Source organism: Carlito syrichta, unplaced genomic scaffold (genome assembly GCF_000164805.1).
Source record: "Carlito syrichta isolate Samal-C Ts95f unplaced genomic scaffold, Tarsius_syrichta-2.0.1 Scaffold315803, whole genome shotgun sequence".
Classification (NCBI taxonomy): domain Eukaryota; kingdom Metazoa; phylum Chordata; class Mammalia; order Primates; family Tarsiidae; genus Carlito; species Carlito syrichta.
The window spans coordinates 665,148-684,098 of NW_007259899.1; the positions used below are offsets into that span (position 1 = coordinate 665,148).

Below are 18,951 nucleotides of genomic sequence, written 5' to 3' on the forward strand. Positions count from 1 at the left end.
AGCAGCCACTGCACTCCAGTCTGGGTGACCAAGTGAGACTCCAACTCAAAAAAAAAAAATTAAAAAATAAATAATAGCAACACCACCATAAATAGTATCATTATGAAAGCAGTTAAAGATATATTTTATCCAAAGTATATTTTCAAATCAACTGGAATTTCTTTTGTGTGGTATGCCACCAACTGGATATAGCTTAATTTTGTTTTCAATTTCTAGAGACTGTTTTTTTAAACCTTAGTGTTGTTTTATAGTCATATAAAATATGTATATGGTTTCAAAGTCAACTCTACAAAGAAATATATATTCAAAGAAGTTTAACCTCTATTATTTTCCATTCTCGTCTATTCCTTCTGGTCCCCTATTGGTAACCAATTTTTAATCTTACAGGTTACCTTTTTTTTTTTTTTAAGGTACATACCCTCTCTTTCTCTCTTTTTTTTTCCCTGAGTTGGCATCTTACTCTGTCACCCAGGTTGGAGTGCAGTGGCATGGTCACGGCCACCACAGCCTTGACCTACTGGGCTCAGGTGATCTTTCTACCTCAGCCTTCCAAGTAGCTGGAACCACAGGTGTGTGCTACCACACCCGGCAAATTTTTCTCGATTTATTGTAGAGACGAGGTCTCCCAAGTTGTCCAGGCTGGTCTCGAACTCCTTGGCTCAGGCAAGGAGTTTCCGGCTTCTGCTTCCCACAATCCTCTCGCTTCTGCTTCCCAAGTTTCTGGGATTATAGGCATGAGCCACTGTGCATGGCTCTGCCTTTCTTTGATAAACAAATCATGTTATACTCATGATTCCCAAACATGAGTGTGTATCAGCGTTACCTGGCAGGCTTGTTAAAAACAGAGAGCTGGGTCTCACCAACAGAATTTCTGGGGCCTGAGTATGTGCACTTCTAACAAGTTCCAGGTCCAGGGGTCATACTTTGAGAACCACAGTGCTACACACACTTCTATCCCTGCTCCTTTCTCCAGCAGTATTTAGGAATAGTTTTTGCTTTTATTCCTTCATAGTATTCCATTATGTGGCTATACTATATTTATTCAACCAGCTTCCTGTTTAGGAACATTTGGGGTGTTTCTAGATTTTTGCAGTAACAAATAGTACCACAAAGAATAGCATCAGTTGGGCGTGGTGGCTTACGCCTGTCATCCCAGCACTTTGGGAGGTGGAGGCGAGAGGCCTGCCTGAGCTCAAGGGTTCGAGACCAGCCTGGGCAACATGGTGAGAACTCATCTCTACAATAAAACAAACAAAAAACAAAACAAAACAAAAAATCCAGCCAGGCATGGTGGCGCACACCTGTGGTTCCAGCTACTTGAAAGACTGAGGTGGAGCTGGGCTCGGTGACTCGGCCTGTAATCCTGCGCCTTTGGGAGGCTAAGGTGAGTGGATTGCCTGAGCCCGCGGGTTCGAGACCCGCTTGGGCAGGCGAGACCTCATCTCTACAATAAAATCAAAAAATCAGCCAGGCGTGGTAGCGCATGCCTGTAATTCCGGCTACTCGGAAGGCTGAGGCGGAAGGATCGCCGGAGCCCAGCAGGTCGAGGCTGCGGTGGCCGGGAGCGGCCACAGTGGCCGGAAGCGGCCACTGCACTCCAGTCTGGGCGACAGTGAGACTCCAACTCAAAAAAAAAAGAAAAGAAAGAAAGAAAGACTGAGGTGGAAGGATCACCTGAACCCAGCAGGTCAAGGCTGCAGTGGCTGTGAGAATGCCACTGAACTCCAGTTTAGGCAACAGAGTGAGCTCAGACACAAAAGTGTCTTTGAGGAAGTAGGATTGGTAGGTGAAAGGGCAAACTCAGATGCTGAATCCATACAGCCAAATTCCTCTCCTCGGGGTCTGTGCTACTTTTCTCACTCAGTTGTGAGAGTATCTGTTTCTCTATGGTGCTGCCAACATTTCAAGCATAGTACCAAATTTTTGAGCACAGTTCTTAAAAAAATCTAAATGAGTTGGCTGGGCATGGTGGCTCATGCCTATAGTTCCAGCTACTCAGTAAGCTGAGACAGGAGGGTCTTCTAAGCCCTGGAGGTCGAGGCTGCAGTGAGCCATGATTGTGACACTGCACTCCAGCCTGTATGACAGAGTGCGAGCCCCCCAACCGCACAAAAAAATTAGTCGTCAAATTTTAAGAGTGAAAAGATGACCAGGTATGCTGGCTGATGTCTGTAATCTCAACACTTTGGGAGGTGGAGGCGAGAGGATGGCCTGAGCCCAAGGGTTCAAGACCAGCCTCGGCAACTAAAAACATTAGCTGGGCGTGGTGGCGCATGCCTGTAGTTCCAGGTACTTCGAAGGCTGAGGGGGAAGGATTGCCCGAGCCCAGCAGGTCGAGGCTGCGTTGGCTGTGAGCATGCTACTGCACTCTAGCCTGGACAACAGAGTGAGACTCCAACTCCAAAAAAAAAAAAAAGTATTCTCAAGGAAGTACAGATACTGGTTATTCGTATCATGGGGGTGAAGTCAAGTCAGGGTTCCCTTACCCAAATGCTATTTACCTGGTAAGCCTTTCTCCTGGGGTCCAGTGAAAACGTCTCAGTAGTCAAAGCATGTGAGGATTGGAGGGGCCTGGAGCAGAAGATCCTAAACTCATACACATTGTTTTACTCTGGCTGCCTATCCAATACATGTTTGGGGGCCCTGTATGTTCACTTGGTCAGCCCTGACTGGACTCTATTTTGGTTCTTCCATTGTGTCTCATTTCTACATCAGTTCGACTTAGAATTTGAAAGAGTCAAGTTACTAACTAGAAGGAAATATCTACTTTTAAATAATTTATATGTATTTTTATAACAATTCCCTTAAATATTTCTAAAAAGGGTTTGGTGGCATATTTAATACGTGATGGCATTTAAAGACTTAACTAACTAGGGCCATTGGTTTTTGTGTGAAATCATTGTTTGTAAGGTCCATAGTTTCATAAAATAGAATCAAACTAGGTTTAGGGATATAAATATATATAACTGCTTTGAATCAAAACCTTCTAATTTAAGACAGGAATAGAGCCATGATGTCACAAAATGTACAGAAATTCCATGGTGCAGAAGACTCAAGGCCTTATTATGGTTGTGTATGTGTGCAGGCCAACTCTAAGATGCAATTTAAACATATTTTCAGGGTCAGGCGCAGTGGCTCACACTTGTAATCCCAGCAATTTGGGAGGCCAAGACAGGAGGCTCACTTGAGACCAGAAGTTTAAGACTAGCCTGGACAGCAAAGCAAGATCCCATCTCTACAAAAAATAGAAAAATTAACCGGGTATGGTGGCATGTGTTTGTAGTCCCAGATATCTGGGAGGCTGAGGCAGAAGATTGCTTGAACCCAGGAGGTCAAGGCTGCGGTGAGTGGTGGTCATGCCACTGAACTCCAACCTGGGTGACAGAGTGAGACCCTGACTCAAAAAAAAAATTTTGTTTTTCGTTGAGGCCATTGCTTTTTAATTTGGAATTTCAAAGGATCCTACATCTAAGAAACTAAAGCCTGATATTGGTCAATCAGGCTGAGGACAGCAAGGACGGGAAAGAAAAAGCAAGAAAGCATAAGCAAATCAGGCAAAAGCTGTTGTCTGATAATAACTTACTAAAGATCTTGGGTAGGCCACTTTGCCTTTCTCATCCCTGGAGCCAAGACTTGCTTCAGGATCCAGCAGGTGAACTCAGCCACAAAGGGGCCCCTCTGATTTACTGTAGAGACGAGGTCTCGCCAAGTTGCCCAGGCTGGTCTGTGGACTCAAACAATCCTCTCACCTCGGCCTCCCTAAGTGCTGGGATTATAAGCATGAGCCAGTGTGCCCAGCCCAGAATAATTTTAGTAAGCAGGAGGGGTGTGTGTGTGTGTGTGCACGTGTGTAAGAGTGTGTGTTCATATGCATGTGTGCATAACTGTGTGCATGGTTGTGTATGTGTGTGCACAAGCATGCTCACTCCACAGGCTGTGAAAGGAACAAGGCTCCTACAGGGAGAGGGCTCTGCATTGAGGGAGAAGAGGCAGCTATGGGGAGGTTGAGGCCCTGAAGACAAGCTTTGTCTGCTTCCTACATGTTACCAAGGTCAGCCCTTTGGACAGTCAAGATGAGGGACGGACGAGAGAAGGAAGGCAGACGCACGCTCACCAGGAGAAGAGCTGACCTGCCCAGCAGGGAACGTACATTTCTGTGCTTCTAGAAAACTGTGAGCTCATTAGCCGGGCATGGTGGCACACGCCTGTAGTCCAAGCTTCTTGGAAGTCTGAGGTGGAAGGATTGCCTGAGCCCAGCAGGTCGAGGCTGTGGTGGCCAAGGGTGTGCCACTGTACTCCAGCCTGGTCAACAGAGTGAGACTTCGACTCAAAAAAAAAAAAAGAAAAGAAAACTGCGAGCTCCTCATTCTTCTTCTAGGAACATGGGGAAAAAGCAACCGTATTCCCCAGTTTCTTGCTGCTAAGGACTGCTGTCACCTCCACATACCGTAACGGCAAGCAAGGTCAAAGATGAATCTCTGTGCAAGCCCTAGTGATTCGGATAAAAGAAGGAGTCAAGCGCCGGTCCTGCCTCTTGCATTAACGGCCTCCCAATTAAAGCAATTTTCCATTCCTCCCCAGAGTGGAGCAGCTGGTTGTGTTTCAGAAGATGTAACAGACTTAAATGTCAGGGTGCCGAGTGAGGGGCAGGCGGCGCCCGCCCAGGTCCCAGCTTCCACGCGCAAGTGTGCAGTGCTGAAGTCAGTCTTCTAATTAAACTTGGCGAGATTACAATGGAAAGAAGATTTGGGAGTTGGCAGCGTGGCGCACAAACAAACTTTTATGTGAATAATTAAGCGACAGCTAAGCATATGCTGGAACATCTTTAATCAACTTGTGATTACAGTTACCAGTAAAAGCCCAAACGTTTCCGAAAGCTTCTATGTTGTTTATGTGCTGTGGTTATTTTAACATAACCTCTTTGATAGACCCAGCATATCTTTTTACCCATTGCTTCTTTTGTCTCCTCTTTTCCAAATTCCTGCCCATGTATGACACTGGCGACTTGTGAAAAGGACTGTATGTATGTGTGAGCATGTGTGCACAAACATTTTACATGTGAAGATACACACACACACACACACACACACACACACACACAGTCAGGAGCATTTCACACACAAGCCCACAAGCTGCCTTTAAGGAACTTCACTCTAATAAAACCCAGGGTGTTATGTTTGGACTCAAAACCACTTGGATGGATTTGTGGTCTTCAGCAATGACTCTGTGGAACAGTCTGGATCCAGGTCAGACTGGGAAGACACCTCCCGGTTCATACTGGACTCCGCGGCTCTGAATGAGGAGCTAATTCTCCACTGGTCCCGAGACACCATCATGAACTTTGCTTAAACCTTTGTACATTTCAAACCACAACGGCAGAAACCACATGAAGGTTTGGGGTGAAACAATTGCTGCTTCCAAATGAAAGCTGTTGAATTTTTAAGAGAATTTAAACAACATAGGATTCTACATATACTAGCTAGCATGTTGAGAAAGTAGCATAGGAAAGGTTTGTTGGGCATTTTCAGAATTCCAACTCCATTTGAGTTCAGAGTACAAACTCACTGTTATTTAAGCTCTAAAACTCGATTCTTTTTCTTGCATTTTTCTAAGCCAGCATTGCATCTGAAGAAAATTATTAAAAATGAGGGTGCATTTTTAAAATGTAGGAGATAAATTCTGCCTTTCTTTATCCCCCAAAAGATAATTATGGAGACCAGGCTAGTGCTGTGTATATTGTCTATAAAATATTTAGATTCTACTTGGTGTGTGTGTGTATGTGTGTGTATTTGAGTCAGAGTCTCACTCTGCTGCCCTGGCTGGTGCAGTGGCACAATCATAGCTCACCACAGCCTCAATCTCCTGTACTCAGGCAATCCATCTGCCTCTGTGTCCCAAGTAGCTTAGACTACAGGTGCGTGCCACCACTCCCAGTTAATTTTTTGATTTTTGTAGAGACGAGGTCTTGCTATGTTGCCCAGGCTGGTCTCAAACTCCTGGGCTCAAGCAGTCCTCTTGCTTTTGCTTCCCAAAGTGCTAGGATTACAGGCGTGAGCCACCCCACCTCGTTTTGCTTGATTTTTATAACTGGTTTGGTGGTATCTTATATGTATTTTTCCCTAATATTCTTCTACTCCGGACTCCCTCAAACTTAAAGTTCTTTCTAGAAGAGTAACATTATTCAGTTACTATATGAGTTCTAGAACAACTGCTAAGTTAGCCTTTCTCTCTCCCCAGGAACAGTGTATTTCTTCCTTGCTACTCAAACAATCAAAACAGAGAAAGGTTAGTGGCTAACTTCATCCAATATGGAACAAAGCAGACATTTTAACTTTAAAATGAAAACAGTCCATACACTGTATCCATCTCAGTTGGCCAAGAGCAACGGACCCGGCTTACCTTGGACACAAAACATTCGGCTATGGCCACAGGGTCGTTTTCACAGTTTTCCAAATCTTGCAGAAGTTCACTATATAAAAAAAAAAAGCCAGGAAGTATTAGATTACAGGTCTCCAGTTGAGAACATTTTACATAATTTAAAAGTTTAAATATTACTATGTCATTTATAAGGATGCATATAATTGGATAACTGAGGAACTATTGTCATTGTATCCAAGGCTTAGATAAGGGACTTGGCCAAGGTCATGGTTGGAGCAGCAATTTAAACACAGGTTGAACTCTCCAACCTAATATTTAAGTCTTCTAGACATTAGTCATTGTATGTGTGAATGTTCATACATACATATGCATTCATCAAACACCCATCTAAAACACCAAGTATAGTCCAAGACATTAAGAATACAACAGGAATGGTGTTTTAGGCCAGGGGTGGTGGCTCATGCCTATAATCGTAGCACTTTGGGAGGCCGAGGTAGGAGGATCCCTTGAGGCCAGGAGTTCAAGATCTTCCTGGGCAATATAGTGAGACTCCCATCTCTACAACAACTATTAGTCAAGCATGATGGCGCTGTCCTATAGTACTAGCTACTCAGGAGACTGAGGTGTGAGGATTCCACTGAGCCCAAGAATTTGAGGCTGCTGTGAGGTATGATCACACCATTGCACTCTTGCCTGGATGACGGAGCAATACCCTGCCTCTAAACAACAACAACAAAAAAAAGACAGTGCTTTAAAGGAAAGATATGCTAGGGAAGGAAATATCTTTCCTCAAATGTAAATCCACTTATTTTTTTTAGTCAGAGTCTCACTCTGTCACCCAGGCTGGAGTACACTGGCACGTTCATGGATACCACAGCCTTGACCTGCTGGGCTTAGGTGATCCTTTCACCTCAGCCTTCCAAGTAGCTGGGACTACAGGCATGTGCTACCATGCCTAACTAATTTTTTGATTTTATTGTAGAGACGAGGTCTCGTCAAGTTGCCCATGCTGGTCTCGAACCCCTGGACTCAGGCAATGTAATGCTCTTGCTCTGACTCCCAAAGAGCTGGGATCACAGGTGTGAGCCACCATGCTCAGCTTCACATTCTTTTTTCTAATGGCTGTATCATTATTTTAAGGAACAGTATAATATTTCATTGTGTAAATGTACCATGCTTAATTTAATTACTATCTCACTGTTGAATAAAATTCTATAAGTGGAACTGATAGGTCAAAGGACATTCTCAATGAAAATGTTAACACATTTCCAGATTGTCTTTAAGTTATATTAGTATATATTTTAAAATGTTAAGTGTTTTACCTTAGTTAGATGTGTTACATGTTTAATAAAAAGTTAAACGTTCTATAGAAAGACACAATCAAGCAGTTTCTTGCTGCTTTGCACTCTCAATTGCCATTGCCCAGAAGCATTTTTGACTTTTCAGCTATTTCTGCTTTAAATAGTTCCAGGCCAAGTGTGGTGGCTCACGCCTATAATCCCAGCATTTTGGGAGGCCGAGGTGAGAGGATTGCCTGAGCCCATGGGTCTGAGACCAGTCTGGGCAACTTGGCAAGACCTTATCTCTACTATAAATCAAAAAATTAGCTGGGTGTGATGCCACACGCCTGTAGTTCCAGCTACTTGGAAGACTGAGGCAGAAGGATCACCTGATCCCAGCAGGTCAAGGCTGCGGTAGCTGTGAGTGTGCCACTGCACTCCAGCATAGGCAACAGAGTGAGAGACTCCAACTCAAAATAAATAAATATAAATAGCTCCAAATTTCCAAGTATGCTGATAATGTATTCTCATCATTTCTCAGTTTTAGATATATAATTAATTTCCCTAAATTTCCCCTGCTGCCACCTTCTCAGCTAGTTCTACTATGCAATTTGATTAAATGTCAGAATCTACATCTTTAAAATTATGTAAATATTATTTGCCACGAAGCCTTTGCATATATACTACAATTTCACATTCTTTCTCACAGAACCATGTTTAACTTGGAATTAAAATTATATATATATATTTTTTTCTTTTTTTTTTGCTTTTTTTCAAATGACATACCACTAATTTATTCTTAAATTATGTGCCAAGCCAGGCGTGGTAGCTCTTGCCTGTAATCCCAGCACTTTAGGAGGCAGAGGCAAAAGGATTACCTGAGCTCAGGGGTTTGAGACCAGCATGGACAACTTGGTGAGACCTCATCTCTAAAATAAATTTAAAAAATCAGCTGGACATGGTGGTACATGCCTGTGGTTCCAGCTACTTGGAAGGCTGAGGCAGGAGGATCACCTCAGCCCAGCAGATCGAGGCTGCAGTGGCTGTGAGTGTACCATGTACTCCAGCCTGGGCGAGAGAGTGAGACTCCTTCTCAAAAAAAAAAAAAAAAAAAAATTGTGTGCCAAAAGTATAAATCTCATCTGACTGTGCTCAAACCTCAGATAATTTATTGGATGCATTTATTTCTCTTCTTATTTTTAAAATTATTTTTATTTTTTGTAGATAGGGTCTTGCTATGTTACCCAGGTGTCTGAACACCTGGCCTCAAAGGATCTTCCTAGCACCTTGGCCTCCCAAAGCGCTAGGATTACAGGTGTGAGCTACTGCACTCAGGCTGCATTTCCTTCTTGGTGGCCTCTGCTCCAGCTCGGACAGGTTGCTTTAAAGACCTGGTGGGTTCTCTCTTCAACATCATCCTAATGATGGTCTTTGCCAATCTCCGGTGCCTGACGCCTTGTTTCTCAGATGCAATTTCTGAAGTATGCCTTCCTTTGGGAGATTACAACATCCAGCAGTAGCTTTCTGAGTAAGGGTAATAGAAGGTACATTTTCTGAGGTGCTTCCTATTTCAAAATATTCTCCCTTCACACTTGGCTGATAATGTCAGTGGATATCATTCTTTGTCTAAAGTCATTTTTCCTGAGTATTAAGTATTCAAGGAATGATTTGTTGACTTATACATTCCAATGCTGCTATTGAGAGTCCAATATCATTCTCATCCCCAGCCCAGGTTCCATGTGACCTGATTTTTTAATTTTTGAGCCAGGGTCTCAATCTGTCACCCAGACTGGAGTACAATGGTACATCACAGCTCACAGCAGCTTTGACCTCCTGGGCTCAGGTGATCTTTCCACCTCAGCCTCCTGAGTAGCTGGAACTAAAGGTGTGTGCCACCACATCTGGCTAATTTTTGTACTTTTTGTAGAGACAAGGTCTCGCTATGTTGCCCGGGCTGGTTTTGAACTCCTGGGCACAGGCAATCCTCCTACCTTAGCCTCCCAAAGTACTGGGATTACAAGTGTGAATCACTGAACCTGACTTTTTTTTTTTTTAATTCTGAAAGCTTTTAGAGTTTTCTCCTTGTTAACATTAATTCTGAAATTTTGCGATGGTAGGTTTTGAGTTAGGTATTTTCCCATGCACTGAGCCAACTTGAAAATTTAGGAAACGATCTTAGTAGCAGTTTTCTAAGTGTGGTCCAAAGACTTGTGGCATTCTGGAGATCCCTTCAGGAAGTCCAAAAGGCTGCTGTTCTATAAAAACATCAAAACATTATTGGATTTTTTGCTTTCATTTTCTCATGAGAGTGCAATGAACTTTTCCAGAGGCTACATGATGTATGATATCACAAAAGATGAGAAGTAGAAGCAGAAAGGATAATTCAGGTGACTTTTAGCAAGTCAGAGTAAAGAGCTCTGCAAAAAAGTAAAATGATTCCAAAACAAACAAAAGAATTTACTGAAAAAGGTAATAAATTATTTTTCTTGAAATATGTGGGTTTATTAAGTAAATTGATATTTTAACAGGGTTTCGGTTTTAGTTTCTAACATGTTGAACAAAACATAGTAAAACATGAACAGAAAAAAGTCTTTGAGTCCTTAGTAATTTTTAAGCATGTAAAAGATTCTGGGCCAAAACACTTAATCTCTGCTCCTCCTGAATAATGTTTTTGCTAGATTCTTCCTCCACTTTTTGTTTTTCTTGAGTTGGAGTCACTCTGTTGCCCAGGTTGGAGTGCAGTGGCATGATCATGGCTATCACAGCCTCAACCTCCTGGGTTCAGGAGATCCTTCCACCTCAGCCTCTCAAGGAGCTGGGACTACAGGAGTCCCTACCACCACACCAGTTAAGTTTTTTTTTAATCAAAGTCTTACTATCATCCAGGCTGGAGTGCAATGGCACACTCACTGCCACCACAGTCTCAACCTACTGGGCTCAGGTGATCCTTCCGCTTCAGCCTTCCAAGTAGCTGCAACCACAGGCGAGTGCCACCACACCCGGCTAATTTTTTTGTTTACTGTAGAGACGAAGTCTCACCAAGTTGCCCAGGATGGTCTCGAATCCCTAGGCTCAAGCAGTCCTCTTGCCTCTGCCTTCCAAAGTGCTGGGATTATAGGTGTGAGCCACTGTGCCTGGACCTGCTTTTTTTTTTTTGAGTTGAAGACTTACTCTGTCACCTAGGCTGGAGTGCAGTGGCATGCTCATGGCCACTGCAGGCTCGACCTGCTGGGCTCAGGCGATCCTTCCAACTCAGCCTTCCAGGTAGCCAGAATTAGAATTATAGGCGTGTGCTACCAAGTTGGGCTAATTTTTGGATTTACTGTAGAGATGAGGTCTCACCAAGTTGCCCAGAATGGTCTCGAATCCCTAGGCTCAGGCAGTACTCTTGCCTCTGCCTTCCAAAGTGCTGGGATTACAGTTGTGAGCCACCGTGCCTGGACCTGCTTTTTTTTTTTTTTTTTTTTTTTGAGTTGGAGACTTACTCCGTCACCTAGGCTGGAGTGCAGTGGCATGCTCATGGCCACTGCAGGCTCGACCTGCTGGGCTCAGGCGATCCTTCCAACTCAGCCTTCCAGGTAGCCAGAATTAGAATTATAGGCGTGTGCTACCAAGCTGGGCTAATTTTTGGATTTACTATAGAGATGAGGTCTTGCCAAGTTGCCCAGGATGTTATTGAACCTGTGGTCACAGGAAATCCTCTCACCTTGGCCTCCCAAAGTGCTGGGATTACAGGCTTGAGCCACTGTACCCGGATGCTAATTTAAAAAAAAACAAAAACAAAAACAAAAAACTATCGTAGAGATGAGGTCTCACTATGTTGACCAGACTGGTCTTGAACTCCTGGGCTCAGGCAGTCCTCTCGCCTCAGCCTCCTGGAGTGTTGGGGCTGTAGGTGTGAGTCAACGGATTTTGTGGTTTTCTTTCTTGTTCTTTGTTTTCTGCTGAGCTCCTTTTTCCCTATTAGGCCATTTTGACTTCTGGCGTGCCTGCTGGAGGTGATTCTCAGGCACCTGGGGGGGTCTTTACTTGTCCTTTCATATTTGAAAGTGACACAATAGATGATCAACTCCCTCCCTGCACAAAGCTAAACGCTGTGCAGGGCTCATAAACCTTGTGCAGGGAGGGAGTTGATCACGTGATGCTCCTTGATCCAAGGCAGTGATTCTCAAACTTTGGTGTCAGCACCTGTTTACATTCTTAAGAAGTCTTTATGTGAACTGAGTGTGGGGGCTCATGCCTGTATTCCCTGCAATTTGGGAGGCAGAGATGAGAGGACTGCCTGAGTCCAGGGATTTGAGACCAGCCCAGGCAACTTGGGGAGACCTCATCTCTACAATAAATCAAAAAATTAGCCGGGTGTGGTGGCACATGCCTGTGGTTCCAGCTACTTGGAAGGCTGAGGTGGAAGGATCGCCCAAGCCCAGCAGGAAGAGGCTGTGGTGGTCGTGAGCTTGCCACTGAACTCCAGCCTGGGCAACAGAGTAAGACTGTAACTCAAAAAAAGAAACAAAAGTCATTATGTGAATTATATTTATCTTTATTATAGTATATTAGAAATTAAAACTGAATAATTAAAAATGTTAATTCACCTAAAATAAATCTAATATATTAATACAAATAACTTTTTGTGAAAAATAGTTTTATAAAAGAAAAAAATGTAGTGAGAAGAGAAGTGTCGCTTTACTTTTTCTTTTTTGAGTTGGAGTCTCACTCTGTCACCCAGACTGGAGTGCAGTGGCCGCTCCTGGCCACTGCAGCCTTGACCTGCTGGGCTCCGGCGATCCTTCCACCTCAGTCTTCCAAGTAGCTGGAACTACAGGCGTGCGCTACCACACCCGGCTAATTTTTTTATTTATTGTAGAGATGAGGTCTCGTCAAGTTGCCCGGGCGGGCCTCGAACCCACGGGCTCAGGCAATTCTCTCACCTCAGCCTCCCAAAGTGCAGGATTACAGGCTGAGCCACTGAACCTGGTTGTCGCTTTACATTTTGCAGAGTCTTAATCTCTGATATAGTAGAACACAGCTGAATTCTCCTATCTGCTTCTGCATACAATCTGTTACAGTCTGTTGTTTTGGCTGAAGTATAGAGGAAAAAATCCAGCCTCACACAAATATGTCACTAGAAAAGGGAGGAGTATTTTAATAGCCTTTCATGTAAGTATAGAAGTCCTTTTCTTTGATATTACACTGAAACTCACCAATGGTAGTATGCTATTGGTTGGTTGGAGTCTGAAACCATACCAAAGTACTATACTGTCACTCTAAAATCCATGGAATCCACTGGTCTGTCTTGCACTTTGAGAATATTTTTTTCTTTTTTGAGTCATGGTCTTACTCTGTAGCCCAAGCTGGAGTGCAGGAGCATAATTACAGCTTACTGCAGCCTCAATTTCCTGGGCTCAGGTGATCTTTTCACCTCAGCCTCCCAAGTAGCTGGGACTACAGGTGCGTACCACACACCCAGCTAATTTTTAATTTTTTTGTAGAGATACGGTATCACTATGTTGCTTAGGCTGGTCTCAAACTCCTGGGCTCAAGTAATCCTACTGCTTTGGCCTCCCAAAGTGTTGGGATTACAGGCATGAGCCAATGCACCTGGTCCCTATGTTCTAAATATTATGGCCACCATGCTCCCTCCATGCTTTAATCTCATCTCCAGAGCAGACTTACTGGTAGAAGGATATGTCTTGAGGGACCCACCCAGGCTCCAGGTGTATTCACATGTAAATGAATGCTGGTACCCACTGCTCAAAAACCACAGAACTAGGAGGGAACTCAGACACCTTCAGTCCCAGTCTCTAATTTTATTTTATTTTGTTGATTTACTTACTCCACCAAGAGAATCAGAGTACCAACCTTTAAGGCGAGGAAGCCATGGCTCATAAAAGGAGGTATTAATAGCTTACCTTAGGTCACACAGCTAACAAATAAAGTCCACAGCTATGGTTAGCATCAAGGCTCTTGAATCCCAGCCCCATGCTCCATAAGAAGCATATCTATTGAAAGATTTGTTTCCTGATTGACTCAAGAAAGCTGAGAGTCATTATGGTGTCTTCAACAAGGTACTGCCAACCTGGGAGGTCTCGTGGAGTTACCCAGCCAGCTTTCCTTTACAAGCCTTTTCCTTTCAGATAAACATAATAAAAATGGAAACAGTGACAAGAAAATAACGGGATTTCTCTCATGCTCTTGTCACTGGGACTATCATCCTGATAAAGCTGCCCTATCCATCTTATTTGCTTGCTATTCAGTGGGCCATTACTGAAAGATTCCACAGCAGGCATGGTTAGAGGCAAGGAGGTTATAGGGTAAAGAAGAGATGTACTTATGTTCCAAACACAGCTGAGAAATGTTAATAAGCAAATAAATAAACAATATAATATCACATTGTATTATCAGTATGAAATAAATATAGGACAGTGTGATAGAGAGCGACTGAGGTTGAGTGGAAGAGGGTTGGGAACGTCAAGGAAGGTTCTCTGAGAAGGTGATATTTGAGTCCAGGAGACTTGGAAGAGAAAAATTCATTTAAGAAATGGGGGTTGTGCTCGACATGGTGGCTCACACCTGTAAGCCCAGCACTTTGGGAGGCCGAGGTGGGTGGATGGGTGGATCACTTGAGCCCAGGAGTTTGAGACCAGCCTCAGCAATACAGCGAGACCTCGTCTCTCCAAAAATATCTAAAAAATTTAGCTGGGTGTGGTGGTGTGTACTTGTAGTACCAGTTATTCAGGATGCTCCAGTGGAAGGATCGCCTAAGTTTAGGAAGTCAAGGCTACCATAAACTGTGATTGTGGTGATCAGGCCACTGCACGCCAGCCTGGGCAACAGAGTGGGACTCTGACTCAAAAAAAAAAAAGAAAGAAAAGTGAGAGAGACAAGAAACAAACAAACAGAAAGAAATGGGGTTGAGCTTGGCACAGTGATTCATTCCTGTAATCTCAGCACTTTGAGAGGCTGAGGCTAGGTACTCGCTTGAGCAGGTGAGTCTGAGATCAGACTACATTACATAGCAAGATGTCTCTACAAAAAATAAAAAAATTAGCCAGGTGTGGTGGTCCATGTCTGTAAATTACAGCTACTCAGGAGGCTGAGGCAGGAAGATTGCTAGAGTCCAGGAGGTGGAGGGTGTGGTGAGTTTGATAAGCAACAGGAAGCACGAAGACGACCTATAAAACTACCTATAAAAAATGTGTGTAGTATGGCTAGGCATGGTGGCTCATGCCTGTAATCCCAGCACTTTGGGAGGTGAAGGTGAGAGAATTGCCTGAGCCAGGGGTTCCAGACCAGCCTGGGCAACTTGGCGAGATCTGGCCTCTACAATAAATTAAAAATTTAGCCAGGTATAGGGATGCATGTCTGTAATCCCAGATACTTGGAAGGGAGAGGCAGGAGGATCGCCTAAACCCAACAGGTTGAGGTTGTGGTGGCTGTTGAATGTGCCATTATACTCCAGCCTGGGTGACAGAGTGAGACTCCTACTAATAAATAAATAAATAAATAAAAATCTTAAGTACTATGGGAGCACAGTTGGAGTCTAGAATGCAGTATATTAACCACCAAAGATACTCAGTCACCGAAGATACCAGAAATAGGACTGTCCTTCTACAGATACAGCCTAATGGGGAGTAGATTACAGATTTCTCATTGCATCAGTGTAGACCTGTGTGCAAATGCACGTGTGAACTAGGAAGGAGCAACCCATAGATTGTGTTTTGCATTCAAAGCTAAAATTAGAGTCATCATGCTTTCAGGATTTGAGTATTTTCTCTTATCCTTAAATAATTATTTTAAATATTTCCTACCCTTTTGAGGAGTATAAAAAAAATTATACAATTCCCTATTTGAGCTCAGGTCACTTGTTTGGGTGGGCGATGAGAGGAAATACTGATCTCCTTTACAGAACAAATCCCATGTGAAAGTTCTCTGACACCTGATATGAACTTGAAGGCAAAAACCATATTATGACCTTGACTATTCTAAGGCTTTGCCCCACACAAGAAAGATTCAGGGAGGGGACAGCACCCCTTCCGGTCTGCAGTAGACTCTCAGTAGCACGTCCAGTTCCCACCACCCAACTCCGTCAGCTGGCATTTTAACTTGTTGCATCCACAGAGATGCATGTGCGCATGGAATTAATCTTCCATTAATTTCACTGATACTTTAGCCCTGGCCTGGAAGAGTCCGGTTGAAAAAAGTCTGGGTAAAAATATTTCTATCATTGTGCAGAAGTTAGACATTTTAGTAGTATTATGAAAATGCACGAGAAAAGAAAACTGCTCTACCTTCCTTTGCCTTGTGGTTATATGTATCTCATGATTCACTCTCTAAATTATATCTCAAGAGGAAAAGAAAAAGCATGACTCAAATAATTTTGTCTTCAGACATATGTTACTTGCTCTGTAAAGCTTTCACTAGCCTCCTCAGACAGCATTAATTGCACATTCCTTAGAATCTCAAAGCATTCTGTTCCCTCGCTGATTATATGACCTACTGCCTCCACTGTACAATGGTGTCATTCAACTTTAGCCTATTAGACCTGGTCCAGTGCTTCATACACAGTAATGTCTCAACAAAGGTGTACTGAAGAAAAGAATTAAAGGAAAAAGGAAATTTTTACTCTAAACTTTTGAGGAAGAGAGAGGGCTTGAATGATTTTAATTGACTAAGAAACAATTTAAAAATAGACATTTAATATAGAGGAATGTTCTTAATTTCCTCATTTTTCATTCTTAAATATTCAAATTACAGTTAAGGTAACTTTTCTCTATTCCAAGAGAGGAATATTTCATTTAAAAAAAGTTGGCATTTCTTTTTTGATTTACAATAAAAAAAAAGTTTTTGGAATTTAGGGGGCTGGTTCAAATGAGGAAGGGTGTTTCTTTTGACTAATCCAGTTTCTTCACCATTTAAAGTTTTATTTCACACACCAAACCACAGACTTAAATTTCTAGGCTATCACTGGTATTATAAGAGAAAGAAATATTTGGCTATCAAAAAGAAAACAAAAGTGAAATCTCAATTACATTCTAAAACATTTTATGATGGAAATTTTGTGAGTCATATTTAAATCTAGTCATATACCATACCAAAACAGAGATAGGACATGGAAAGAAATTACACATTATCATTTATGAATAAGCATTAAAAAATCCTTTGAAAAATACAAATAAGTCTGGGTGTAGTGACTTGCACCTGTAATCCCAGCACTTTAGGCGGTAGAGGTGAGAGGGTTGCCAGCACCCAGGTTTGAGACCAGCCTGGGCAACTTGGCCAGACCCTGTCTTGACAATAAATCAGAAAATTAGTCAGCTATGGTGATGCATGCCTGTTATTCCAGCTACTTGGAAGGCTGAGGCAGAAGGAAAGCCTGAGCCCAGCAGGTTGAGGCAGTGGTGGTTGTGAGCATGTCACTGGACTCCAGCTGGGCAACAGAGTAAGACTCAGACTCAAAAAATAAGTAAATACATACATACATACAAACAAACAAATCAAACTCATCAGTGCATAAACAAACAAAACATTATGACTAGGCAGATTATTTTCCAGTAATGTCATGTATGATTCAAATCAGAATGCCTTTAAATAATATTTACATTACGAATAGAAGGGATAAGACAGTACACTGATTTTTCTAAAGGGATAGCAAGTATTCAGTAAAATTGCATATTCACAATAAAATCTTAGCAATATAGGAATAAGAGTTTGTCTAAATCCACAGCAAACATCATACTTAATGGTAAAACATTCCTGCTAATATCACAAAGAAGATAAGGATGCTAACATCAAGGAAGGCTGATCCAAAGCAATAAGACAAGAAAAAGACACAAAGCATAGAAAAGCTGTAAAAGAAGGAAAAAAAATTCTCATTTTCAGACATCACTGTCTATATAGCAATCCCAGAGTATCTGTAAACCACTATTAGAACTAATGGGAAAGTTTAGAAAGTTAGTTTGATACAGTATCAACATATAAAAATAAAAAGCATTCCCAGATGAGAATAATAGCTAATTTTATTTATTTATTTATTTGAGTTGGAGTCTTACTGTCACCCAGGCTACATGCAGAGACGCGCTCATGGCCACCACATCCTTGACCTGCTGGGCTCAGGTGATCCTTCTGCCTCAGCCTTCCAAGTAGCTGGAATTACAGGCATGTACCATCTCATCTGACCAATTTTTTGATTTATTGTAGAGATGAGGTCTCACCATGCTGTCCAGACTGGTCTCGAACCCATGGGTTCAGGTAATCCTTTCACCTCAGCCTCCCAAAGTGCTGGGATTATAGGCATGAGCCACCACGCCCAGCAATAATAACTAATTTTAAAAATGGAAAAAAAGAGTTGTAGTCCAACTAACATCAAAAGGTATAAGGTATCTAGGAATAAAGTTAAAAAATTTTTTTTTTTCCTTTTTGAGTCAGAGTCTCAGTCTGTCTTCCAGGCTGGAGTGCAGCGGCATTGCTCACAGCCACCACAGCCTCAACCTGCTGGGCTCAGGCGATTGTTCTACCTCAGCCTTCTAAGTAGCTGGAACTACAGATATATGCCTGGTTAATTTTTTGAGTTATTGTAGAGACAAGGTCTCACCATGTTGCCCAGGCTGATCTCAAACCCATGGGCTAGGCAATCTTCTCGCCTCCACCTCTTAAAGGATTACAGGTGTGAGCCACTGTGCCTAGTAGGTTTAAAAGTTATATGTATGAATGTAATAAAGAAATTATAAAACACGATTAAAGGACATTTCAAAAGGGTTGACTGAAGAGATGTATGTTTATAGATGAGATGACAGTATTGAAAAGATGTCAATTCTGATGAAATTAATCTATACATTTAATGCAATTCCAATAAAAATCCTAACAGAGTGTTTCATGGAACTTATTTGAAAAAAAATCCCTTGAAAGTACAGTCAGAAAAACTAATCTAGTGTTGAAGAAGAACAATGTGGGCTTAATGATTAAGACAGTGTGATATGGGGCAAGAATGAACAAATAGATCAGTGATAGAGAACACAGATTCCAGAAACATACCCACACATCCATGGAAATTTGACACATGAGGAACGTGGAACTACAGATCAGTATAGAGAGGACATACTTTTCACTTTTCTTTTTGTTTTTTGTTTTTTGAGTTGGAGTCTCACTCTGTCGCCCAGACTGGAGAGCAGTGGCCACTCCCGGCCACTGCAGTTTCAACCTGCTGGGCTCCGATGATCCTTCCGCCTCAGCCTTCCCAGTAGCTGGAACTACAGGCATGCGCTACCACACCCGGCTAATTTTTTGATTTATTGTA

General features: G+C 42.5%; 1 protein-coding gene across 1 annotated transcript in view; it reads right to left on the reverse strand.

The window, feature by feature from the left end:
* PLEKHG1 (pleckstrin homology and RhoGEF domain containing G1) overlaps window positions 1-18,951 on the reverse strand; it is a 151,509-nt gene that overhangs the window by 66,756 nt on the left and 65,802 nt on the right. The window contains exon 4 of the mRNA XM_008073281.2: window positions 6,400-6,469. Coding sequence (XP_008071472.1) covers window positions 6,400-6,469 — 70 coding nt within the window. The remainder of the gene's footprint in view (window positions 1-6,399; window positions 6,470-18,951) is intronic.